A 26,762-nucleotide genomic window follows, 5' to 3' on the forward strand; every position below is an offset into this window, starting at 1 on the left:
GCATGTAAAGGGATGGACATTCCGGTTAAACTTTCTTTATGCTCACAGTTGGCCAGCCTGTGGGCTCTGGTTTGCTGTCCTGTGGTCTAGAGCATGGAAAAGAGGGAAATACACAAATCAAGTGAAAATATTAGCAACCAAATCTGATCCAGTAGTGCACAGACATTAAAACAAAATCCAGGGGCGCCTGGGTGGCTCAGTCATTAAGCGTCTGCCTTCGGCTCAGGTCATGATCCCAGGGTCCTGGGATCGAGCCCCGCATCGGGCTCCCTGCTCAGCGGGAAGCCTGCTTCTCCCTCTCCCACTCCCCCTGCTTGTGTTCCTTCTTTCGCTGTGTCTCTCTCTGTCAAAGAAATAAATAAAATCTTAAAAAAAAAAAAAAAAATCCACATAGTTCATAGACTTCAGCATTCCTCTCTTCGTAATCAGTGGGACCAGGAGACGTGAAATCAGTCAGATATAGAAGAGTTGGGTGTCATCAACCAACTGGCACTAATAACGTTTCTAGGACGCTCCACTCGACACCTTAGCAGAATACACATTGTTTTTCAAGTGCACACAGAACATTCACCAAGGTAGAACTTAGCACACTTTTACAAATTTAGAAGAATTCAGATCATACAAAGTATGTTCTCTGGTCATAATGGAATTAAAATGAAAATCTGTGACATAAAGATAACAGGAAAATCTCCAAACACTTAGAAATCGAGGGGCACATTTCTAAATAATCCCTGAGTTGAAGAGAAAGTCTGCAGGGAAGTTAGAAATAAACTGTCCCTATTCACAGATGATATGATGATTGTCTATATAGAAAAATCAAGAAATCTACAAAAAAAAAAAAGCCCTCTTCAAACTAATAATGATAATATACACTAGCTTAAAAAAAATTAAAATACAATACCAAGTGCTGGTGTGGATGTGGGATAGCTTGAATTCACGTACATTGCTGGTGGGATTGCAACATGGTCTGGCTGCTCTGGAGAAGAGTTGGCAGTTTCTCATAAGTGACCAGACACCGTACAGCCCAGCGGTCCCAACTGTAGGTGTTTACCTAGTGCAGTGTCTCAAGAGCGACATTATGACGTCTGGAGCTGGATCATTCTTTGTTGCGGGGTGGGGGGGCGGGGGAGGTTCCTCCTGTGCATTGTAAGAGGTTTAGCAGCATCCCTGCTGCTAGATTGCAATAGATTCCTACCCCTAGTTGTGACAACCACGAAAGTCTCTAGACCTAGCTGAAGAATGTCCCCTGGGGAGCAAAAGTAGTTCCTGGTTGAGAACCCCTGTCCTATAGAAATAAAAACTTAAAATTTATACAAAAACCTGCACATGAATGTTTATAGTATCTCTGTTCATCATAGCCAAAAACTGGGAACAACCCACATATCCTTTAACAGACAGATAAGCAGACTCTGGAAGCTCTGTACAATGGCACGTGACTTAGTACTAGAAAGATCTATTGATGTACACAGCTGAGGTCAATGTCAAAGGCACGTTGCTGAGCGAAAGAAATCAGAAAGGTTGCACACTATGTGATCGCATTTGTAGGACCTTCTGAACCAGACAAAGTTACAGTGACAGAGACCAGATCAGTCGTCACCAGGGATGAGGGCGGGGAGGGTGTGCCTAGAACAGGAGAGCACAGGGGACTTTTCTGGAGTGATAGAACCGTTGTGTGTCCTGGTGACAGTGTTGGTTATAAGAATCTATACCTGTGTTAAAATTCATAGAATCGTGCATCCAAAAGTCAGTTTTACTGCATTTTAATTTAAAAACTAAAACATTTCTATAAAAGGGGAGAAAAAAGGAAAAGAAGCAGGTTGAATGTCCTCATTCTGTTCAACCTAATCAAATAAGCACTCTTTCCCACACCCCCCAAAAAATAAAATCTAGATCTGTCTACTGTGACATAAGGCAAAAACTTACATAAAACACAAGAAAATCAAATCTGGAGAAACATTAAAAGAGTGGCATACATTGAGGGGCGCCTGGGTGGCTTGGTTGGTTAAGCGGTTAAGTGTCTGCCTTCAGCTCAGGTCATGATCCCAGGGTCCTGGGATCGAGCCCTGTGTTGGGCTCCCGGCTCAACGTGGAGTCTGCTTCTCCCTCTCCCTCTGCCCTTCCTCCCCTTCCCCCACACTCGTACTCACACGCGTGCGCTCTCAAATAAATAAATAAAATCTTTAAAAAAAAAAAACAAACAACATACATTGAGGACCTATGCATGAATGCAAAGATGGTGTAAAGTTTGGGGCCAAAATTTTCATATCAATAGACCAGAGGAGGAGAATACCCTGATCGTCAAAGACATTAAAAAGGGAAGTAGCACATTTATTTCCATCTATACAAAACTCAGGATACTTTCTGAAATTTATAAGGAATATCCTAGGTCTATGTTCAAGAATATCTTAGGCCTATGTTCAAGATCACATTTCATGAAGAATTGTTGGTGACAATAAAGGCAAGACAATGAAGCTTGCTAAACGCTGATGTTGGTCTGGAAGTTCTAGCCAGTCCTGCAAAACAAGGAAAGAAATAAGAGATAACCGTGAAGAAGGGCAGAGACACCCTTACCTGCCAACAATGGCGGCCTACTTAAAAATCTTGAGGGAGTCGAAAATACTGGATCTTTATTAGGCATTTCAGGGAGATGGCTGATTCTAAGATAAACATGTAAAACTTAGTTGTTTTTGTATGTATCAGCAAAACCCAGGCCTCGATCAATTAGTGAGCTCTATCAATAAGAAAAAGATGATTATCCCAAAGAAAAATGGACAAAACAATTCTCAGGAAAACTGCAAGTGGCCAGTGATTAAATAAAAAAGGGGGGGGGGGGGTTGGGGGATTTTTCAGTAAGTACTCTCAAACACAGCTGATAGGAAGAAAATAGCAATATTTGTATCAAACCCTTACAAGGGGATGTTTGCCCAGGTCTAATATTACTATTCCTAGAAATTTATCTTGAAAAATAATCAGAAATGTGTACAAATAGTTATTTATTAGGATGTTCATTCCAGCAGAAATTAGGGGAAGAATGACAGGAAGAACCTGAAATGTGCCATGATAGGGGAATTATTTAGTAAGACAGTGTGCAAAGGCAAAACATGTAAAAAACATGTTTTCAGAGAATAGACTGGGTGAATACGTACGACACATTGAGTTTTTAAAAGGCAGGGTAGAGGGGCGCCTGGATGCGCAGTTGGTTGGGCGTCTGACTCTTGGTTTCTGCTCAGGTCATGATCTCTGGGTCGTAGGCTTGAGCTCCATGGTGGTGGGCTCTGGGCTACCCAGAGTCTGCTTGTCTCTCTGCCCTTCCCCCTGCTTGTGCTTACTCTCTCTCTCTAAAACAAACAAATAAAAATATTTTTTAAAAAAATAGAAGGCAGGATAGAACATTCCATCGATAGTAGAACTGGCATGGGAAATAAAGAGACATAATAAATTACATTTTTGTCATTTCCAATGGATCTGATAGAGATATTTAAATAACTAGGATGACCTAACAATAAATACTGTGGTCACATATAGTAGCAAATCACACGGGCACACAGGCTTCCATGGGTCTCGCTGAGTCTTTAGGGTTTATTTATTTACTTACTTATTTGAGAGAGACTCGCACACATGCCCCCACCATGCATATAAGAGCTCTTGGGGAAGGAGGAGGAAGAAGCGGAGGGAGACAGAGAGAATCTCAAACAGACTCCCTGCTGAGTGCAGAGCCTGTCACAGGGTTCAAGCCCAGGACCCTGAGACCATGACGTGAGCTGAAACCAAGAGTCAGATGTTTAACCGACTGAGCCACCCAAGTGCCCCTGCTCTGACTTTCCATATTTATTTTTAAAAGCTTAATGTGAGTGTCTATTTTGTTAATATTTGTCAAGGGAGGGCGCCTGGGTGGCTCAGTTGGTTAGGCAACTGCCTTCAGCTCAGGTCATGATCCTGGGGTCCTGGGATCGAGTCCTGCATTGGGCTCCCTGCTCTGCAGGGAGCCTGCTTCTCCCTCTCCCACTCCCCCTGCTTATGTTCCCTCTCTCGCTGTGTCTCTCTCTGTCAAATAAATAAATAAAATCTTTAAGAAAAAAAAAAATATTTGTCAAGGGACACAACAGAGAGATCTTCAGATTTTTTTCCAAGTCAGTGACTTCTGCAGTAGATCTCATTTATCAAAGCAAGTCAGGTTAACTCGTACCGCCAGCTCAATCTGTTGCTGGAGCATCTTTTTCTCCTTAGCCACAAAAGCAGCAGGTTGCGATGAACTACCGTTCACACAAGGAAAATACCCCAAAGTGATGGCCTTTTCGTAGGCCCAAGTCTTAGTCATTGAAGAATCAGGATTTAAGAATAAAATTGTATGTTTCCCTCCTTTTCTAAGTAAAAATTAGGTAGCTGAAATTGGAACGCATTGTTTTAGACGTCGGGTAGGATTTTCTTGGTTTCGATTTTGTTTTTTTAAACTTATTCTGAAGCTCTTGGTTTCCATGCTCCTATTTGGAACGGTGTTGGAATTACTGTCCAAGAACACAACAGTTTGAGAAAATAACCAGACATACATTCAAATTACGAGGTTGGGTGGGAGGCGGCTGTGAGGGGGTAGGGCGTTCATGGGGGGAGGGCAGGGCTTCCCCACCCCCGCAATGCGGTGGACCATGGAATGATCCTGAAAAGAGACTCAAAAGCAAAGAGGAGGGACCAGGACTGGAGAGGGGGGACAGGCACCTCCCTGGAGGAAGCATCAGATAGTACTTGATTCTTACCAGGCTGATGCCAGGGTCCTGAGAAATAATGGAGAACCTGCAGGGGCTGTCCCCAGCATGCCACGTGAAGCGGTCACTCCTGCGACTGGCGTGGCTTATGTCCCCAGCGAGCACCAGGAACCTGTCAAGGCAAAGGGAATAGAAAAGACAGACTTGCTCTGGCCCCTGATCCTGGTGAGCTGGGTGTGCTTGAAAAATGAGCAGGGAAGGATACTTGGAGTGTCTCCAAGGAGATAGGGTCACACAGACACTCCTGTGGGGTGGCCTGCGCAGGCTGGTCCTTACCAGCAACAGGACAGCCCCGACGTGCCCAGACAGGACCTTCAGCTCCGTCCTGCCAGGTACAAGAAGGGAGGGGACCCAGTGTTCTCCGTTGCGGGCCGTCTAGGGGATCTGTCAGGATCTACCTCAATCTGAGTCTGCTCAGCCTGGGAAACAGGACAGGTTTTTTCTTTGTTTTCACAACTTCGAATTTTAATACACTTTTTTTTTAAACTACCCATTTTAGAAGAAAATTATGGGTTTTTAATATGATGCACTTCTATCAAGAAATTAAATCGTGATTGTTATTCTGCTCACCGACCTGCACCGAACCACATACTTGTCTCTTTAGGATAAAGCTTAACCATTCAGCAAATGAGTCTCCAGTCAGGAGGGGGAGGGACTTCGCCTGAGGTTTGAGATGGACAGTAGCCCTCACACAGAACGTCAGATAACTCCTGTCCTATGACAGACACCTGTAACTCTTCCAACAGAGAGACGTTAGCATTTGTCATTTTTAAAAGGAATCTTTTGGATAAGTAATTTATGTACCTGAGGGACACCTGGGTGGCTCAGTCATTAGGCATCTGCCTTCGGCTCAGGTCATGATCCCAGGGCCCAGGGATCGAGCCCCGCATCGGGCTCCCTGCTCAGTGGGGAGCCTGCTTCTCCCTCTGCCTCTCCCCCTGCTCGTGATCTCTCTCCCTCTCACTCTCTCTCGCAAATAAATAAAATCTTTAAAAAAAAAAGAAATGTGGATCAAGGACATTCAGTGCAGCATTATTTAAGACTGAAACCCTCACAGTGGAGTACCATGGGAATTGCCAAGTGGAATTGTGGAGTTAAAAAAGTTACCTGTTTTTTAGATTTGGGGAAGATACTGTCTTCACACTGTGGTATAAGGGAGCTGGCTCGGCATCACCGCTGTCCGTTAGTTGATCATTTTGTCTTGACCAATGTGCTAGATCATAAGTGATATCTTGTGGTTTTAATTCACATTTCTCTTACTGTGAGTGAGGCTGAACATCGTTTCAAGTTTTAAGTTTTTACCTACTTTTGTGTAAATCTTTTTTTTTTTTTTTAAGATTTTATTTATTTACTTGAGAGAGAGAGAGAGAGAGCACGTGAGCCTGGGAGTGGGGGTCGAGGGAGAAGCAGGTTCCCCGCTGAGCAGGGAACACAATGTGGGGCTTGATCCCAGGACCCTGGGATCATGACCTGAGCCGAAGGCAGACACTTAACCGACTGAGCCACCCAGGCGCCCCTAGTATAAATTTTTTCATAAATCATCTTACTAACCAGGTCATCTGGAAAAAACGTTAACAATTGGCACTTGTGATATGTGTGGGCTTGCAGAGGATTGGGATTGGACTGCTGGTGGTGTGGGGGGCACTCTGGGCCCCCAGGGGCTGCAGACAAGCTCAAATGTCATATGTGAGCCCTAGGCCCCCAAGAACACCGTGATCTCCCTCAGTCTTGTCCCTCCTTGTATTTCCCACGTGGACCGGACCTACTGCAGCCGGTCAAGGCATGGGCTCTGGAATCTGACTTCATCATCATTCATGGAAGAAAGAGACACTCTTAGGGGCTTGTTCTTGACTAAGAGCCTTTTTTGAGTCACTTCCGGCCGCCTTAATGCCTGTGACGTGTGAATTACTGTGCTAGCCACAGAAGTAAGCAAAGCCTTGTGCCATTCCGGTCGGATCATGGGGTGCGGGGACCAGCCTGGAGCGTGGAGGTGAACCTGCCCGGGGTGGCTACTCGGAAGGCCCCAAAGCCAAGAGCAGGTGCGGTCTCTGACGGAAGGGCCTAGCCACCCCTTTCCTGACTCCGGCAACACCCCCTGAGGAGAGAGCAAGTGTGTGGCCATCTGTGCATGGGGACTGAGTGTCTGGAGCACAAGGCCCGGCCTTCGGCAGAACAAGGTACCATAACTCCCTCTGGCACATTGTGGGGCATGGAGCCTGGACCGTGGGGTCTGAACCAAGCTGTCCATGGGTTACATGCCCACAGCCTCTGAGGCAGTCTGGTGCTCCAGGAGGGACACCCCAAACCCCTGGCATGGCTCAGCTTTCTCTCTGTCCCCTCCCACCTTCCAGCTAAAAGCAAATGTACTAACAGGAAAGAGGCATCGGGCACGTGCCCTGACACTTAGGACTCCGAGGCACCAGTAAGAAAGAAAGGTGCTTGTGGAAGCTTTGGGGGCCAGCGCCCTCAGTCACTGCCATGCCTCACAAGGACCTGGTCTTCTTTTTTTTTTTTAAAGATTTTATTTATTTGACAGAGAGAGACACAGTGAGACAAGGAACACAAGCAGGGGGAGCGGGAGAGGGAGAAGCAAACTTCCTGCTGAGCAGGGAGCCTGATGCGGGGCTCGATCCCAGGACCCTGGGATCATGACCTGAGACAAAGGCAGATGCTTAACGACTGAGCCACCCAGGCGCCCCTGGACCTGGGTATCTTGTTAAAGGACAGGTTGTGTGTGGGTCTAGGGTGAGGCCTGGGGATCTGCATTTTCACAAACACCTGTGGTCAGGGGACCAGGTTGAAAAATGTTGGCTTTTCCCCCCTTTTGCCTGGCTAACTCTTATTCTCTGACTCAGCCCCTTCCAGAACCCTCCCCACCGCTGGGGTGAGGCCCCCTCCCCTGCGTTCCCATTTCACTGTCAGGATCGCTGCTGAGCTGTCATTGACCGTGCCCTGGCTGCATCCTTGGTGACAGCATGCCTCTGTCTCTCTATGTCCCCAGCATCGAGCCCAGGCACATCCTGGAGGTAGCTCTTGGTACATGTTTGTGGAACGAGTGAGCTGAGGTGCTGGGCTCTCCCCCACGGTTGAGGTCTCCTGGGCTGAGGGTCTCCAAGGGGGCAGGGAGCGGGTCTTGGTCATCTCGGGGTCCCCAGTGTCTGGCGGCCCCCAGCTTATAGCAGGTGGTCAGTAAACTTCTGGAGCATTGAGTTTTCTGTATGAGCCGCTTTAGGAAGCTGTCCAGGAAAGGAGATGGACATTGGACGTCCAGGCCAGCAGGAGCCAAGAGAGAAGGATGAACATAAGATGCGGCTAATGGTGTCCTTGTAAACAGACGGGCAGGCTGCCCCGAACATGGGGAGCAAGGAGCCTGGGGAGCAGAACCTTTGGGTGGAAGTTACCAGTGGGCAGACATTACTAACCCACCTGTAAACCAGGACTGGCTCATGCTTGAGTTGTAGTTTGGAGATTTTTTCCTTTAACAGACTTATGAAGCACCTACTTGAAAGCAGTACATAATAAGCAGATGATTAAGGACCTGGAGAGAGTCTGCAGTCCAGTGTAGGAGGGAGGGGGCTTCTGTATAAATCACAGCAGGCCCACCTCCGAGGAGACAGGGCGCTGGCCGGGCACCACCGGCCTCTGGGCTTGTGGGGAAACCTCGGTGTCTGTGTAGAAGGCCTCCTTGTCCCATAGCAGAGCGGTGGAGGCACGGGGCCCTGGAGTCAAAAGGACAAACCTCGGTCTCGCCGCTCACAGGCCGTGTGACCTTAGCACCCGCCTCTGCCCGGTGGGGACAGTCTGGGAGACCTCCAGGGCTTTAGTGAGGACTGGGTGAGGTGACAGGCACCTGTCGGGTGTTGGACGAGCACCCTGGGGCCATTTGTCTCTGCTAACCCTGCACAGACAAGGTGGAGAGAACAAGGACATCCGTGACCTCCGTTCACCCGCCTGTGTGTCTGAGCAGAAGCGTAGTGACTAAGAGAGAAGCATGGCCAAGCATTTCCTGGATTTAGAGAGAGAAAGATGCCTGATTCTGGTGAGGGAGTGGCAGCAGGAACGTCCTGAGTTCTTACAAAATGAACTTTCTCTCCCGTGTGATTTTTGGGAAGAAGTACGGGCTGTTACAGAATACCGGTGAAGAGTCATCTGTCGGGTCTGCGTGGCCCTGCTGACGCAGAGGTCGTCTCCTTTCTCTTGACTCTGGTCCCAGGCCTCGCTCCGGTGATTTGGAATAATGTCCGACTTTCCCTGGTTCCCTGAGAGGTGTGTGTCCGTGTCGGGAGGGGGCTCCTGGCCCCAGCCTCCGGTCCAGGTCGGGTCAGATGGCGAGCGAGGGCGGCCTGGAGGATGGAAAGCACCAGAGTTCCTGGAGCTGGATGGGAAAGCAGGTGGTGCTTGGCCAGCTTGGGCTGCACTCACCGACTGCCCCAGACTGGGTGGCTGGCCAGCAGGCATGGATTTCTCACAGCTCCGGGGCTGGAAGTCCGCGATTAAGCCGCGTTGGTGTCTGGTGGGACCCCTGTCCTTGGCTTGCATCCCTGGGGTCTGTCTCTTCTCGTAAGGACACCAGTCATATTGGATCAGGGCCCCACCCTTATGACCACATTTAACCTTAATGACTTCTTCCTAGGCCCCATCTCCAAATGCAGTCATACTGGGGGCTAGGGCTTCAACATATGAGTTTTGGGGGACACAACTCGGCCCATAACAGGTGGGAAAACACAGGCTACCTAAGAAGATCCATTTTGTTCCCCTCACCCGCTCAGATGGGAGCTCAGACCCGGCCGCTGTGGACAGCCTGTCCTGGGAAGAGGGACTTGGGAAGAGGCGAGCCCCACCCCCACCCTGGGACTGTGGGGGAGGGGGTGCTTCTGCGTCCTGGCTGCTGATGCCCCGCCAGACAACTATGGCAGCAGAGACAGGCGGCCTTAGTCTCTGACCTCCACAGAGGTCACCCTGGAGACTCAGGTCCCATGACCACATCGTGATAAAGGGAAGGTGAGGGCCTCAGACAGCTGTGATTCACGAACACTGAGGTCAGGGGGTGCTGAAAACAATCCAGAGCCATACAGAATGCACCACATGGGGGTTCCACTGAGCATCCTGACTTACAAGGAGACGGTGCAGGTGAAGACCAAGGTAGGGAATCACCCAGATTTTCTTGGTATCCATGCCTCCCCTTTCATCCCCCTTGCTGGGCTGGGGTCTCATTCGTTTCTTCAAATGCATTGCTCGGACAGCATGGCCAGGTGGTCCTAACTCTGGGCCCCCCCCGGCCCGTGCTGAGACAGCCTGCACACCCAGCGATCCCCAAGCAGACCCCGTGGCCCACACTGCATTAGAGGGGGGTCCCGGCTTTGTGCGTCTGGAGTGTCTTGTATCCGAGGGGTGCAGTGCTGCTCTGGGGGCCGCAGTCTCACACGTCTCTGGACGGCCCCAGGGAGGGGAGATGTTGCCGGCTGAAGCTAAATCTGGCCGGCTCGTGTGAGATGGAACCGTGATGGTCCCAGCTGGGACACCAATGATTTCTCTCTGTCGTTTCCTTTCTTTGGAGAACAATCTGAATTTACTGAGAAAGATAGGCTCCGGTGCCTTCCAAGCGCAGTGGGGTAGCCTGCAGGGAGCCGGACATGGCTTCTCATCCACGGGCCAGCTTGGGAAATGGTGTGAACACATTCAGAGCTCAGGAGCAGCCCTTCCGGACACTGGAAAACAGGGCTGTGTGGTTCTGGCCTATGCAGCAGGCAGGAGGACAGACTCAGAAATGCACACAGGAGCCTGTTCTTTCCTCTGTGGCCCTCTCTCGTGGCCTGGCCACCAGCCCCACTGTCCCACCAGGTGCCCACATCCTTCTTTGCATGAACATTTGCGCCCCTGGGAATGGGCTTGCTGTCACATCCCGTGTCACCTCCTAGTACAAGCCTCTCTTAACCCCTCTGGCCGGAGCTCCATCCCGTGAAGCTCAGGCTGTGAGGGCAGCGCCCTGATGTCAGCTTGGTAATGACCCTGGGCGTCCAGCAGGTGCTTTGAGATGGGCAGGCTCCAGGCTGAGGACTGTCCGCTGGGGACTGTTGTTCCCATTTTGTGCGCATGGAAACAGGCTTAGCTGGATAAAGCAATTCTCATTCATGGCCAGAGTCTGGCTAACTCCAAGGCAGAAGCCTTGACCGTTCCGCTGCTCAGCTGCCTGGGGCGGGCGCCCTGGCCCGGCCCCTCCCACGCAGCGTCCAGAGTTGAGCAGCTCTTACCTCTTGAAAAGAACCCAGGCAGGAGCGGGCTTGGTAGTGGCAGGGCTGGAAAAAACTGGAAGTGTAACAGGAATATTGGCAGAAATCAAACAGAATACTAATCGAACTGAGCACTAAGAGCACCATCGAGAGATGAGCCGTGATTGATAAAATTCAGGTCAGTGTAGCTGAGTGTTCCCTGAGGCCACGGGTCTCAGCCGGGTGGTGGGCAAGGGGGGTCTCACCCAGCCCCGCCACAGAGCAGTGGTTTTATCAGGAAGGAGTGCCCTGCAATAAGCAACACACACACGTTCTTACACACACACACACTCCCATGCACGTTCTTATGCTCATTCATACACACACGCATACACACACGTACACGTTCTTATGCTCATTCATACACACACACCTGTCCCCGTTTGCTCCGTGGCCTTTCTCACCGCCTGACCAGAAGTATTGTACTCCTGTCTGCTCTGTCCCCACCCCTGGACACAAGCTCCATGGTGGCAGGGAGTTGGCCACGCTCGCCACTGAATGCCCGGGGCCTAAACAGGCACTCAGTAAACATGGGAGCAGATGGGAGAGTGAGTGAGTGAATGAATGAATGAGTGAGGAATGAATGAGTGAGTGAATGAATTAGTGAGTACTGAGTGAATGAGTGAGTGAATGATGAGTGAATAAATGAATCAGTGAATGAGTGAGTGAACAAATGAGTGAGTGGACGAATGAGTGAGTGAACGAATGAGTGAGTGGACGAATGAGTGAGTGGACGAATGAGTGAGTGAACGAATGAGTGAGTGAATGAGTGAGTGAGTGAGTGAGTGAGAGTCTGGAGAGCAGACAGGGCCCAGATCCCCGTCATCCCTGCGCTGCCACCACGAGGCTTGAATGAGAGTAAAAGGAGTATCGATAAGGAAAAGGCAGGCATAGTGATGGAGTAAATAACGTGACATAACACAAAGACAACAGCCAAATTCACGGACGACTGATGGCCTGTCAGCGGAGGAGGGGGAGTGGGCGGTGGGCTCAGCCGGTGTCCGTGAGCAGCGAGTCAGGCCCAGCCGCTGAAAGGCCCCGCTGCCTTGGCCCCGCTGCCCCCGGCCCCCTGAGCCCCCGCAGACAAAATGCCGTGGGCCTGGGGCTGCAGGTGCAACCCCGGGCGGGCCTGACGCGCGTCACTCGGGGAGACGGGGCCGTGGGTTGGACACGGTGTTGTACCCTCTCTGCAACACTCAGTTTAGGGGGCTTTTTTAGTTATAGTTGCTTAGAACTCGCAAGCTGCAATGGCTTGACATTTTCTTAGGAAACTTAAATTTAGCAGTGGAGACGCGGTTTGATGTCAGCCCCATCCCGGTGCATAGCCGTCGGCAGGCCGAGTGCTGGGGCCGCCAGCGAGGCCGGTGGGATGTGCTTTCTGTGGCTTCGTCCGCTAAGTGGACCAGGCCCCCGTGACTTGGGGATGCGTCTCCCGTCAGCCCAGGTCAGGTGCAGACCCTAGGGCACCTGGGGGACTCTGCGGCGGTGGCCCAGGCTCTGTGATGGGTGGACGACCCCTGGAGTGACTTCCCTGTGAACTTTGTCACTGTTGCTGGGCAGGTTTATGCTACCGCGTGACCCCCACTTACAAACATGTCCCTTCTTTCTCACGGGGCAGCGTGGTGCTCGGGAGACCCTTGGGCTGAGTCTCTGCTCTTCCATCATCCATGGGTGCCTTGGGGGGCATTACATCGCCCCTGCATCTGGTTCCTGTGGTGAAACGGGAGCTCCTCTATGCCCCTTCCTGGGGGACCTGGGAGGATTCCTAGTGCGTTTGGAACAAATTCTAGGCCCTCCCTATCTCCTTCTGCCGGGCCTTCCAGAGCCCTGGAGTTCCAGCTTGCATTGCCAGAGCCTCGAGCCCTGCATCAGGGCTCTGGCCAGTGGCGGGAGGGTTGCAGTGAGATGTGGGGTGGTCGGGGCGCGAGGAGAACCGGAGTCCCGGTGCTCCTCCCCCTCCTGCTTCCACCCCTCCTCCGGCTGTCTGTGATCGTTTCCTGGGGCCGCTGTAACAAATTAGTGGCGGGAGCCTCACTGCCCCCGAGGGCTCCGGGGAGCCGCTTGCCCTTTCTAGCTGCAGCTGCAGGTGGCCCTCGGCGTGGGGTAGCATATCCAGCTCTGCCTTGTCTTCACACGGCCTCCTCCCCATGCCTCCGCGCCAGACGTCCCTCACGTGTCAGATGGCTCTCTTCTAAAGACACCTGTCATTGGATTTAGACTCCCGATCCCCAGCGATGTCCTTGACATCCTTCTGTAAAGTACTTGTTTCCAAATAAGTTCACATTCATAGGTGCCAGAGCTTTGGGGGGTCCATGGTTCACCCCACTACACGGTCCCTTCTGGGCAGCCACTGTGGGACCTGAATCCCCCCCTCAGGAAGGGTCGTTGGCTTGCTTGTGAGCAAGGGAGGAAGGTGAGCGGAAGCTAGCGCCCTCACTCCAGAGAAGCTCCTCACCGGAGAGCACAGAGGCTCAATGATCAGGTAGCAGTCATGACACAGAATAAGGGTGCCTCCAAAAAGCTTATTAATTCTGGATTTCTTTTTCTTTTTCAAAACAAAAATTGTTTTATCGATTACATTATAAAATTAGACCGTGAAAGAAATGATAGATGCTCGTTTTTCAATTTTCAGACAAGTGAAAGATACAAGTTGCTCCCCCTGCTGATACGTGTGGTTGACATTGTGGCCCGTGTCCTTCCAGCCGGCCTTGGGGGTGTGTAAGGGTGGGCGTCCCTCCGTAAGGATTTTCACACCCATTCTGCACCAGGAGACCATCTGCATCACCCTAGGCAGTTGCTGGGGCTCCCATAGATGACTGACCTCTTGGGTTTTCACCTGCTCTGGGTTTCGGGCGTTAGGTGGTCTCCAGCGTTTGATACAGGGAGCCATGAGCACATTCTCTCTACCTTTTGTGCAGAGGGGGGCTCGCTGCCAGTGTGTGGAGGCGCCCTCACTCCACACGCCCTTGCGCACGCGGGCCTGCCTGTCTTTGCGTCTCTAACTGGGAGCGTGGTAGACGCCCCCCTGCAAGGTGACCCCTGGCCCTCCTCTTGCCTGTCTGTCCCGACACAGGCCATGTTCGAGCTGGTCACTTCCGAGGCCTCCTACTACAAAAGCCTGAGCCTGCTCGTGTCTCACTTCATGGAGAATGAGCGTCTGAAGAAGATCCTGCACCCGTCCGAGGCTCACATCCTCTTCTCCAATGTCCTGGACGTCATGGCCGTCAGTGAGCGGTGAGCCACCTGCTCTGGGCCTTGTGGGGCCTGGCTTCTAGAAGCTTCTCCTCACCTGGGGCATGGCTGAAGCTGGTGGTGAGAGCTCCTTGCACTGGTTTCTCTGCTTGTGTGTGTTCGGAATTATCTGTAGTAAGATATAAACAAACACGTGAACCCAACCATCTGCCACCCCTGCCAGCAGGGCGGCAGATCACGTTCCCCTGGACAGGCCTGCTACCTGCAGACCCTTCCCATCAGCACAAGTGCTCCACGTGTCCCCCACCATCAGGCAGGTGTGTGGCGGGCATCCTGACCAGGTCCAGGGGGGTCTGTGTGAGCTGCTCTATATCCCGGTGTCCTAAAACCCTGGCCTGGCGTGCGCAGGGCCCCAAGACTGTCTGGGGGCCAGTGCAGAGCCCCATCCTGGCCTTACGCCCTCTCCCTCCGATTAGATGGGGTTTGCAATAATTTGTGACAGTGGCTTTGGAACCGTGCTTAGGTTTCGCCTGTGAAGGATGGGAGGAGCTTAAATGAAGGAGGAATAAACAGCCATTCATTGATTCTTGCAAAGAGGAAAGGGACACCAATCATACTCTTAGGATAGAACTTCCACTGACCATTTCCCGCTGGGCCACGGAGTCTGTGGCTCAAAGCGCAAAACTCAGCTTTTGGGTGCGCTGGTCCAACCGCGCACGTTCAGATGTGAAGCCACGGTGTGGCAGGAGGGGCCCCTCCACCCCTGGGGCGCCCCGGGCACTCTGTGGGCCCCCCGTGGGTCCCTCCTCCTCCGCACGGACACCCACCTCCTCCCGGCAGCCCCGCCCAGTGGGCTCGGGTGCACGGTGGCTGAGAGACCCCTCGGCCTCTGCCGCTTCACCCATGGGGGAAAGGGAATCTTTTTTTTATGTATTTACTTATACTTCCTCGTGGAGAGTTCCAAACACGCAGAAGTAGAGACACCAGAGTGGCAAGCCCACCGCCAGCCCGGCATCCGGGTTTGCCCGTGTCCCCACCCTCCCCACCGCCCGGGGGATCCCGCTGAAGCGAATCCCTGTCGTCACCTCATCGTGAGCACATCAGTATGTACGTCAAACATAAGGCCCCTTTCTCTCTTTTTGACAAACACTCCTAACGCTATTACGCACCTAAAAACACTGGACGAGTAATTCCCTGATGTGACTGAGCGCGCCCTCAGTGTGGGCATCACGTCCTGCCGTGTCTGTGGCTTTGCCCGAGCCAGGCCCGGTGGTGGCGATGTGTCCTGAGCGTCCCTGTCCAGGCGCCCTTAACCCGAGCCGCGGCCCCCCCCCCCCGCCCCTGCCCCGCCGCAGGTTTCTCCTGGAGCTGGAGCGCCGGATGGAGGAGAACATCGTCATCTCAGACGTGTGCGACATCGTGTACCATTACGCGGCCAACCACTTCTCGGTGTACATCACCTACGTCAGCAACCAGACCTACCAGGAGAGGACCTACAAACAGCTGCTGTGAGTGCACCCCCCTCCCCGGCTGCGGGCTGTCGCTTCTGCCACCGGGACACCGAGCCACCGTCCTGGGACCTCTGCTTTCCCGGGACAGTCTCCACGCCTGGCACGTCCGGGGGCTGCGGGGTCATGAGAGGAATGTTGACTTCAAGACCACCAGCCACGGCGCCCACTGGACCCGTGTCCGGAGCGGCCGGGCTGAGCTCTGTGAGCTTAGAAAAGAGAGTTTGAGGCCGGGAGGGCCCCTCGGGGCCCAGGAGGTCGGGAGGATGGTTTGAACTAGAGCCAAAGGCAAGGATGGGGCGGGGGGGGTGTCTGGTGTTCCAGCAACACCCTTGACTTCGCTACTCATCTGCCCACTCGTCAGCCTCCCTGGGGTGCGGGTAGATGAAGTGATTTTCCATTCACTTTGCCTCTTCTGCCTACCTCACGCGTGTGTGCCACGCCCTGGTGCCAGTTGAACCCGGGATGTGTTCTTAGCTGCGCTCAGGAGCGCAGAAGCCTCCCTGAGAAGTGGCATCTGAACGCTCCACTCCCCTGGGCCTGGCCGTCCGGCCTCATCACTAACTGTGGAGGTTTTAAAACACGAGCATTCGGGGGTTTGGTGTTCTCTGTTCGGGGGTTGAAAACTGGGACTCGAGGGAATCCGGACGCTCGCTCTGAGGACAAGCGAGCAGACAGGAGGACAGGATGCCGGCGTTGCAGGGCCGGGGGTACACGGTGCGCCCCTCGAGCACGGGCGTCTGGGCCCGAGGGGACGGTGGCCCCCGCTCCCCACTGCCGAGCCACCAGCTCGTGTCTGCTGGCAGGAGCGGCGCTGGGCCCTGCAGCCGTGGTCCCCAGCTTGCGGCCGCTGCTGTCACTTTGGGGGTTCACCTCGCCACGGTTCCCCGCTGGGTAAATCGCCAGATGCCGCGTCTGAGTCATAGACTTGGCCGCACGAGGAATTCTTACCTTCCCACACACAACGTATTTTGCTAAGTTTTCACGGGCCGGGCATGTGAAGCCACTATTGTTATTTGGCTTGCACGTGAACAGTCGATTTTCCATTAAAAGACAAGAACTCAACGTGTGTTCCGTGCCCGTGGGCTGTCTGGTTCCTTCCGACTGACGCCGCCTGCGAGCCAGAGACCCACTCTCATGTCTGTGTCCCCCAGCCAGGAGAAGGCAGCCTTTCGGGAGCTGGTTGCGCAGCTGGAGCTGGACCCCAAGTGCCGGGGGCTGCCCCTGTCCTCCTTCCTCATCCTGCCTTTCCAGAGGATCACGCGCCTCAAGCTGTTGGTCCAGGTACCAGCTTCTCCCACCCGACGTGCGGACCGGGCTTGCGTATGCTTCTCCCGCTGCAGACCATTTCCTTTGGTCGTTCTAGCTCTCTGCTAGCTTTCTAGGAAGTCCATTTGTTCCACAAACCCTAACGAAGCTCCTACTGTGTGCCAGGCAGTGGGGGACTCAGCCCCTATTCCCGGTGAGCCATAGTCTGGGAGAGAGACTGACAAGCACACACAAGTGGGAAGTGGTCGTGGCTGTGAGGACAGTGAAACGGGGTAGCACGTGATCGGGGGTCACTGCCTGGCCACCGCCAGTTGGGGGTGGTCAAGAAAGACTCTTAGATAAGTGACATCTGAGCTGAGACTTGGCTGACAGAGAGGAGCCATTAAAGTGACAGGTAACTGCTTATGCAAAGGCCCTGGGGCAGCCAGGCTCACAGGCAGGAGGGCCAGTGGTGAGCTGAGGGAACTTGACAGGAGTGAGTGCAGAGACGTGGTGAGGCCAGTTGAGGCCCCGAGGGACCAGGTAAGATGCTGGCTTCATTCTTCAGCAGGACAGGGAGTCGCCTGATCTGACTGCCTTCGGTGAGCGCACACAACGCTGCCTGTGCAGAATGATGGGCAGGAGAGTAGGAGGGCAAATGGGAGAAGGGGTCAGGAAGCTATGGGAGAAAGGCAGCTTGGCCTGGGGGAGAGGCGGGGTGGGTGGGAGGTGGGGAGGAGGGGAGATCCTGGAGAGAAATCAGAATTGAGATGCCCACTTGCTACTCCGGGGAAGAGGGAGGAAGAGTCTGAGCTGGAACAGCGTGAGGGATGATGCAGCCCCTACCGAGGCGGGGAGACAGGCTGGGGAGCATCAGGGTTCCATGTGACCTCGCTGAGCTTGAGATGACTGAGCCAGTGAATCTCCAAGTGCAGAGTTAAAGGGAGAAGTCAGCACAGGGCCTCTCGGCATCCAGGTGGCATTTAGTGAAAGAGACCATCAGGGAAGGAGAGAAAGGGGTCCCAAGACCCAGCCCTGGGACACAGTGCCCAAGGAGGAGTAGGGGGAAGGAGGAAGCCCAGGAGGGCTGGGGCCAGGGAAGCCTGGAGAGGGGGACATTTCCTGAAAGGGGACCCCATGCCTGCCGCAGGCTAAGGGGGGGGTTGGGTCCACCTGGCAGAGGGAGTGGATGGTGTGGATCTGGCCGTGTTCTGTGGGCGATGAGCTGACAGGTTGACCTGTGAGCCATAGTTAGGGGAGCTCAGAGGTCAGACGGGGCAGAGACCAAAGTCCTGGGGCAGCTAGCTAGTCCCTGGCAGCAGAGTAAGGAGGAGAGGTCCCAGCAGGGGAGGGGGGGACCGGGCCCAGAGGCCTGAGACCAAAGAGAGGGGCGTCAGAGGAAGCAACCCCCACCCCCTGGACAGCCCGAGAGGGCGCTATTCGAGAACTCAGGGAGCACGAACCCAAGTCACAGGGCGCCGGTCAATGAAGGGATGTGTGAGTTTTTTTTTTTTAACTTGGAAAAACTGAAACAGAAGACAGAGGGGGGAGCATTTAAGAAATCATAGCAAAAGCGCATATATGGATATATAAAAATCTTAATTTTTATACAATGAAAACCAACGAAAGTAAGATCAAGACCTAGCTCAACGTTGTGTTGAGGAAGCATGGGGGCGAGGGGAGGGGGTGGCGGCCTGGAGCCGTCAGGGAAGTGGTCCGAGGAAGCGTGTCTAGGCAAAGGTGAGCAAAAGCCTCGTTTTGTTAATTCAAGAAAATCAAACAGTTGGAAAAAAGGCATTTTCATCAGTAAGACCAGATCTAACAAAGTCTCAGGGTCACTGGGGCTCGGCTACAAACGGCAGTCCTAGGGGCCGGGCAGGGAAGCCCCCCCACCCGCCCCGTGCCTCCCGTGAGTGTTGTGTGCCCCATGGGGCCAGGGCTGGCCTGAGCATGCCCGTCCCCCCTCTGGGGCCACCTCACTGGGGCCACCCCGCCAGCATGGGGCTACCGGCTTCTCTCTGGTCTCCTTGTTGAGCCCGCGGGGGGGGGGGTGCAGGGAAATCTCGGGCTGCAGCTTAGCCTTCATGGTTAACTCTCTGCAGGAGCCTGACTTGTGGTCATCGTTTTAGAGCCGGGCCCCCCTGTGGATCAGGATGCTCGGTCCTGGGCCTGCTGTGGGTTCTCCTGCGCCCCATTGGGCTCTTCATTGTGTCACCGCTGCATGGGGGCGGGGTGGGAAGGAAACGCCACACGGGATCAAATTAACGCAGAATTTTCCTGTGCTCAGAACATTCTGAAGAGAGTGGAAGAAAGGTCTGAGCGTGAGTGCACTGCCTTGGATGCCCACAAAGAACTGGAAATGGTGAGCTGTGCTTCCTCCTTCTTTCTTCCCAATGAACTGTTTTCCTTGTCCGGACACCTGCCTTCTGGTCCTGCCTCCTCCTCTGTCGCTGTGTCTTTGGAAATTGCAAATTCATTTTTAATATCTGCTTTTGCAATCGAAAAAGGTCACTGAGGGGCACCTGGCTGGCTTGGTCGGGGGAGCAGGTGACTCTTGAGCTCAGGGTCGCGAGTTCAAGCCCCACATTGGGCATAAAGATTACTTTGGGGCGTAAAGATTACTTTAAAAAAAAGAAAAGAAAAATCACTGAGTTCCCAAAACAGATCGGGTGTGGCCTGAGCAGATGTCACCGTGAGCCCAGGCCACAGCCGTGGTGACCTCTGCTGCCCCCCACCGGCGGCCCCACGCTTGTCCTTGCCCGCTTCCAGTGTCTTCCCTCCTGTGCCGCCCGAGGGGGCTGGATCTGGCTCTTCTTGTGCCCTGACATGGCCCAGCCCTGTGCCTTCCTCCCCACGCCTCTCCCCGACCCCAGGCTGCTCGCCTCCTGTCTGCCCTGGGCTTTTCCTGCCCAAGAGGGAAGACGCCATGTCCACGGCTCACCCTTGGAGAGGCGGTTCCTCCTAGGGGTCGCCAGCAGAGTAGGGGATGTGCGGGGGTCAGCAGGTATGTCCGTCCTCGCTGCGAGCCAGCTCTTGGCAGAGGGGCGGGGGCTGCTCTGTCGTGCCCATGACTGTGATGGGCGAGAGCCTGGGGTTGGGGGGCCCTTTCCACTTCTCGTACCGGAGGCAGCAGCTCAGTGAAAGGACTGGCCTCAGCAGCCGTCGGATGGCAGTTCTAAGCCACTTGGAGTCACGGGGGCTCCTTCTCACAGTCGTCTCCCCGGCCGGCCCCTCCTCCTGTCCCTTACCAGTTGGCCACCTGATCAGGCGGGGGTTCATCCCGACCCCCACGGGGCCCCAGAGGGTGAGTCCAGTGACCGTCTCCACCCACGAGAGGCCCGTGTGCCGGGGGCCAGGCTCTGTTTCTTAAGTTCTTCTCTGCTGTCACCTCCCTTTCTTTCTTGTCTAACAAAAGCTCTACTTGTGCTTCTCATAGCTTCCCATATTTGTAACAAAGGTGGATTTTTAGGGGCACCTGGCCAGCTCAGTCGGTAGAGCATGTGATTCTTGATCTCGGGGTTGTGGGTTCGAGCCCCTTCTTGGGTGTAGAGATTACTTAATAAAATCCATAAAAAATAAGTAAAAAATAAAAGTGGATTTTTTTTAGTTTATAAAAGTAATTGATGTTCAATACAAAAAAAAATTGAGCAAGTGCCCAGAAGTAAAAGGCAGAGGGTAAAGACGGCCAGTTTTTGCACACCTCGCTGGTGGCATCTGGGTGCCGCCCTTGCAAACCTGCTCATACAACTGTAATCTCTGCAAAAAGCGATTGTGGTTTCCAAGCTGGCTCTGCGCTCCACTTTAGTGCATGTAAAATTATTGCAATTTTTAATGATCTCCCCCAGAACGGAGAGCCGTGGCGAGGAGCGGGCCGGCCGGTCTCGCTGCAGACAGTGTCCGCACACTCTGGGGCCTGCGTGGACAGAGGCGGTGGCCAGGAACAGCTGGGTGCCCCTGGCCTCACGTGTCCCCCCTCTCATGCCAGGTGGTAAAAGCGTGCAACGAGGGTGTCAGGAAGATGAGCCGCACGGAGCAGATGATCAGCATTCAGAAGAAGATGGAGTTTAAGATCAAGGTGAGCCTGCGCCCGTCCATGTGTCCCCAGCCCAGCTGGGCTGGCCGGGGGCATCGGTCCCTGGTCGGGTTCCAGTGGCACTTTCGTTGACACCTCTCTTGGCACCCCTCGCTGCCCCTGCCTGCCCCCCCCCGCCCCCGCCGCTGTGACCACTCCATCGCAGTGGCCTGTGCTTATCTTCTGAGTGTGCAAGGACCCCGGAGCTGCCTGCTCTTATTTCTTGGCTGTTTGACCTTGAGCACTTAGTTGACATGAAGCACGTGACAAGGACCATTCCAGGGATTCTTACATGGGGGGCGGGCGGGTGGACTGAAAATCTGAAGCAGTGACCGACCTCCCCCGACTTTATGTCAAGCTTCAGGCATCAGTGAGCCCCAAGGGTCCCTGGGGCCTGGGTTCTGGTGACGTGAGCGCATGAGCACACCGTGCCCACTGAGGGTCCCTGAGCCCCAGCTGTGGCCTTCTGGGCTCCCCCCGTGTCTCCACCAGCCACGCCGACCGCTGGGTGCCAGGAGCCTCCCCCGGAGCCAGGCAGCAGGCGCCTGCAGACTGGCCTGCTTGTCCCATGGCACCCGGTTCTCCCCTCTCCCCTGTGAACTTGGCCCCCCCACACACACCCCCGTGTAGAGACACGAGTCCACACAGACACACTTAGACGCAAGCACACACAACAGACAAATGCACGGCCACACCCAGGCACGCGCACACGGGACTATGCACCCTCATGCACGCGGCGAGCCCTCCCGTGCTTGCCCGGCACCGCTCCATCCCCCCACCGCACCCGCAGTGCGGCCCCCATGCCGGTCCTCCGGTTAGCGGGCCAGTGAGGCCAGGGGAGCCTGGGGAGGGAGGTGGGGCCTGGAGGGACACAGCCGACCTGACGCCGTACCCCCCCCCCCCCCGCCCGGCCAGTCGGTGCCGATCATCTCCCACTCCCGCTGGCTGCTGAAGCAGGGTGAGCTGCAGCAGATGTCCGGCCCCAAGACCTCCCGAACCCTGCGGACCAAGAAACTCTTCCGGGAAATTTACCTCTTCCTCTTCAACGACCTGCTGGTGATCTGCCGGCAGATCCCCGGGTGCGCAGGGGGGGCCCCTGCCCTGGCGGCTGCGTCAGTGCTAGCCCCTCGGTCACCGTGGGAGGTGGCAGTCTGGGGGGCCAGGGGGACCGGTGTTCAGGTGGGGGGCTTCCAGGAGGAGGTGAGGAGTGGCCCCAACAGGAGGGCCAGCAGGACTGGGGGTGGCGGGTTCCCTGGGACGCTGGGGCCTCCTTGGGACCAACACACTCACCCTGCCGTCCTGGGTCCCCGCAGAGACAAGTACCAAGTGTTTGACTCGGCCCCGCGGGGCCTCCTCCGCGTGGAGGAACTGGAGGACCAGGGCCAGACGCTGGCGAACGTGTTCATCCTGCGGCTGCTGGAGAACGCGGACGACCGGGAGGCCACCTACATGCTGAAGGCGTCCTCTCAGTGAGTGCCCCGCGCCGCCGGCCCTGCCCCTGACGCCCGAGGCGCCTCCGAGTCTCCTTCCCGGGTGGAGCAAGGCTCCGGGGCTCCGCCACACCTGGTGGCCCACCGGCCTCCAGGGGCTGCCATCAACTGGGGGGGGTGTCTGCGTGTGTCCTCTCTGGTCTCAGGCTCTGGAAGGGCCTCTCTTCCCTGATGAGATGTAGAGCCCTCGGGGCCACGCTGACCAGTGCCCCACACCACGGGGCGGTCCCAGGGCCATCTTATCACCCCTCTGAGCAGCCAGGCCACCTGCCCTGCAGCCCCAGGGCTCTGGGAGGGACAGCCAAGGTCAGTGTGGACAGAGGTGCTGGAGCCCCGTGTGGTGCCCTGCACTTGTCCCCACGGAGCTCACAGGTCACGCCCCTATCTAGGTCCAGTTCCTCCCACCCAGATGGGGACGACAACAGCCTTCCCGGTTCCATGTCTGAGAGCCTGTGGCTTCAGGGCTGTTTGGGGGGGGGGGGGCTCCCTCACCAGCGGACCTTCACACGTGTCAAGGAGATTGCTGTGGCCTTGTGGGATGCCTGGCACCACGCCGGGGGGGGGGGGTCGCTCTGTGGTTTTGGCAGTGTCCTCCATGTCCCAGGAGTGAGATGAAGCGTTGGATGACCTCACTGGCCCCCAACCGGAGAACCAAGTTTGTTTCCTTCACTTCCCGGCTGCTGGGTAAGTGCCCTCGGGGAGGAGGAGGAGGCCGCCTGCAGGGCGGGGCGGGGGCGGGGGCGCTGCAGGGCAGGGGCGGGGCGGGGGCTCTCTGCGCTCCGACGGGGCAGTGCCTACGAGCCGGCCGTCCCAGAGGCCACATGGCCTCCCCCGCCCGAGGGGCTTTGAACCAACCCGGATGGACGACATCGGTGTAACTGAGCTTCACAAACACGTGGATGCTTAATAATGAAATAAGTCACTTGGTCTTAAGTGACAGGTCCCACAAGGAAACCAAGAGGAATCTGGGCCCAGAAGGCAAACGCCAGTGTTCTTTTGGGGTTGCCAGCTGTCTGAAAACCTTATGAACTATAAAAGGGTGCCGGCCCACCTGCCTCCCAGAGAGGCTGATGGGCTTGCTGGGCTCTCCAAGTCCTGGCCCTCCCACAACTGCTCCCAGCACCACATTCCGGGTCCGAGAAGTGCCCTCTGACGTCCGAAATAAGCCCCCCTCCCGGCCTCTTCGTCCCTTTAGGCATAGACCGCTTTTTCTTCAGCGCCCCTGGCTGTTTTAACCACGTTTTCTCTGCATCCACACCCCCCTCTCCCTCGAACAGACCCTTTCCAAGAACAGACCCTTTCCAACTGCCGTGGGAATTTGCACTGCTCTGTTAGGCGTGCCTGCCCTGCTAACCCGGGGGTGTCCACGGTTTGCCGGGCCCATAGCAGGACGGGCGACAGGGGGATGAGGACATGCCACCTCCCTCTCTCCTCCCTTCAGACTGCCCCCAGGTCCAATGTGTGCACCCGTATGTGGCCCAGCAGCCGGATGAGCTGACACTGGAGCTGGCCGACATCCTGAACATCCTGGAAAAGACCGAAGACGGTGAGACCTGGGGCTGGGTGCCTCTCCCCCTCGCACCACCCCTTCCCCACCCCTAGGACTCTGCACCAGTCTGAGGGGTGGGGGGGGTGCCTGAGCCCCATGGGCAGAAGCAGACATCACGAGGCTGAGGCTCAGAGACAGGCTGCCCAGCAAGAGGGTGATGGTGGCATTCCAGACTCCAGGTGGTCCGCTTGGATACCTCTCCCTTTTGGGGGCGGCCTGGGGTCTCCTGGCTTCATGCTGAGAGGCAGAGAGTTGCCAAGAGCTCAGGAATGGGTTCCAAAGCCAATACGTTTGGGAGACACCCTGGCGCCCCAGGACCATGTTCCCCAGGAGGAGGTCGGGGCAGTGCTTTCCCGGCTCCTGGGGAGAAAAAAACCCAAGTGTGTCCAGTAGCAGTTGTTCAAGCAGGTGCCCTCTGGAAAGGCCAGCGGGGCTCCTGCATCTCCCTCGCCTCTACTCCCCGCACAGATGGGAGCCCTGGCCAGGACGGAGGCTCAGCCCTCAGCCCTCACCCCCACGGCCTGACCCTCCCCGACCCGCCCCTACACAGGGTGGATCTTTGGCGAGCGTCTGCACGACCAGGAGAGAGGCTGGTTCCCCAGCTCCATGACTGAGGAGATCTTGAATCCCAAGATCCGGTCCCAGAACCTCAAGGAATGTTTCCGAGTCCACAAGATGGACGACCCTCAGCGCAGCCAGAACAAGGATCGCAGGAAGCTGGGCAGCCGAAATCGGCAGTGACCCCCGGCCTGGGTCACCAGCCTGGCGGGAAGACGCGGGTGGGCAGGCCAGAGCAGCTCCGGGCAGGCAAACCCCGACGAACGGTGGAGGGGCTCTGGGGGGAGGCAGGCACCTCGTGCAGGAGCCACCCCCACCGCTCTCCCTGCCGCGTGCTGAGTGCTCATGTGTCTTGGCCCCCTCGCTTGCAAACTGGAGAAAGGGCGCCTACGTCTTTCCTCTGCTGCATTTATAAACGAGAAAGGGTATTTTAAACAGTATTCTCCCACCTGTCCCTCTTGTCTCTTAGAGGGGGTGGAAGTGGACTGGCATGCTCCAGGGGCCTTCCCAGGCACTGGAAGAGGCCCCAGACCCCGGGGTGTCCCTGGCCAAGGGCAGGCTGGAAGGATTCTCATGACCCCCTGCACATGTCCTTCTCTACCCTGGAAGCCATTAGAATCCACCAGGCGTGCAGATGGACCGCCCTTGCCTGAGCTTGTTGAGCAGCCCTTGGTCTCCGATTCAAAGGACCAAGAGACCAAATGCCTCTGTTCTCCCCCCTCCCCAAGCCTCTGCCAGCCTCTGGCTGCACGGCCAGGCCCTGCTTCATGGCAGGCCTACCAGAGTTTGGCCGAGGGCCCATGCCACCTCTGGCTCCCTGACAAGCTGGATGTAACTTGTGTCTTCTGGCCCCTTCAGGAGCCCAGGTGTTGTGAGGAATGAATTGGCCACTGCATCCTGTATCGGTTTTGGTTCCGAGAAAAGCAAATATCATTTTTGGCTGCATTAAAAGAAGCATCATGTATAAAATAATGGAGGTGAAGCTCTGTTCTTTCTTTATTGCTCTGCTACACACAGGAATGAGGTGTTTGGTTCCGGGCAGGGAAAGAAGAACTCCTTTCAAGGCCAAGGGAGTAGCATGTCCTGAAGGAGGAGGTTAAGGTGGCTTCCAAGACAGGAAAAAGCCAGAGTTAGGACCTCAGGGTGGAAGATTTGGACCTCAACTTGTGGAAGGATTCCAGAAACAGAAGATGCTCTTTGAGGGAGCTGGGGACACCCTTCTGCTGCAGTGGAAGTGAGAACACAGGTTTGGGAGACCACAGTGCAACAGAGGTTGTCAGTGGGTGGTGATCCCACAGGAGATCTAACACCAGGCATGGGGCCGGGGCTGCCTTCCCACCTTCCTACCTTGGACACTTTGTCCCACTTCTGGCGCTAGCAAGTTACCCGAAGACTGCAGCTCCTCGCCCAGCCCAGGTAACCCTCACAGATACCCCACCCCCACCCTTGATTCTGTCCTGGAGTGTGGAGGGTCTGGAATCTGACCCTGCCCAGCCTTGCATGCTTGGGACCACACTCTGCCAGGACACTCTTTTCTCCATGCCAGAACAGGCCTTTCGTTAGAAGCCCAGGATTTGGATCAAGTGGGACTTTGTAGCATCTTCCCACAGGCCACATGGCTCCTGGCATTCTTGAGACCTGAGACCCTGTGAGAATTGGTTGGATTTCTGGAAGATGCATACATGCGCAACACTCTGGCTCGACAGTGAGGGGCTGATGCTCGTGGGGCCTCTCTGCTACGCCCCCAGGAGGAGTACCCATACTTAAGTCCCCCAGCAGTGGGGGCAGGGGGAGAGGGGCCATTCCTGAGCCCTATGCTGTTCTTGGGGGCCGGGGGGGGGAACGACTCTGGGACAAAGGGGAGGGGGTGACCATTGGTCCTGGCCCTTGTCCAGTTTATCTTTTTGAAGCTGGTAAACAGCATGCTGATTTGGATCATCTGCTCTAACTAGGGCTTTGGTTAGCAGAGATTATGTGGAATGAAGTAATTTAAACAGCTTCATGAGAACTGGTCAGTTTTAGAACAGCCCTTCCTAAGTGGAGACTTGTAACCCTCGTGTGTTTGGGGCTCATCTGGAGTATGCAGGAGGAGAGAACTGGTCTTAGCTGGAGCAGG

At 55.2% G+C, this 26,762-nt stretch overlaps 1 protein-coding gene across 1 annotated transcript in view; it reads left to right on the plus strand.

Annotated features, from left to right (window-relative positions):
• Nucleotides 1–25,618, plus strand: part of NGEF (neuronal guanine nucleotide exchange factor) — a 37,554-nt gene extending 11,936 nt beyond the window's left edge. The window contains exons 4-13 of the mRNA XM_035006838.1: nucleotides 14,103–14,263; nucleotides 15,577–15,729; nucleotides 16,884–17,013; nucleotides 19,265–19,339; nucleotides 20,963–21,052; nucleotides 21,965–22,128; nucleotides 22,363–22,518; nucleotides 23,144–23,223; nucleotides 23,981–24,085; nucleotides 24,639–25,618. Coding sequence (XP_034862729.1) covers nucleotides 14,103–14,263; nucleotides 15,577–15,729; nucleotides 16,884–17,013; nucleotides 19,265–19,339; nucleotides 20,963–21,052; nucleotides 21,965–22,128; nucleotides 22,363–22,518; nucleotides 23,144–23,223; nucleotides 23,981–24,085; nucleotides 24,639–24,829 — 1,305 coding nt within the window. The 3' untranslated portion in view covers nucleotides 24,830–25,618. The remainder of the gene's footprint in view (nucleotides 1–14,102; nucleotides 14,264–15,576; nucleotides 15,730–16,883; nucleotides 17,014–19,264; nucleotides 19,340–20,962; nucleotides 21,053–21,964; nucleotides 22,129–22,362; nucleotides 22,519–23,143; nucleotides 23,224–23,980; nucleotides 24,086–24,638) is intronic.
• Nucleotides 25,619–26,762: the final 1,144 nt, after the last annotated feature.

The sequence above is a fragment of the Mirounga leonina genome, unplaced genomic scaffold (assembly GCF_011800145.1).
Source record: "Mirounga leonina isolate KUSES-001 unplaced genomic scaffold, KU_Mleo_1.0 Mir_151, whole genome shotgun sequence".
Lineage (NCBI taxonomy): Eukaryota > Metazoa > Chordata > Mammalia > Carnivora > Phocidae > Mirounga > Mirounga leonina.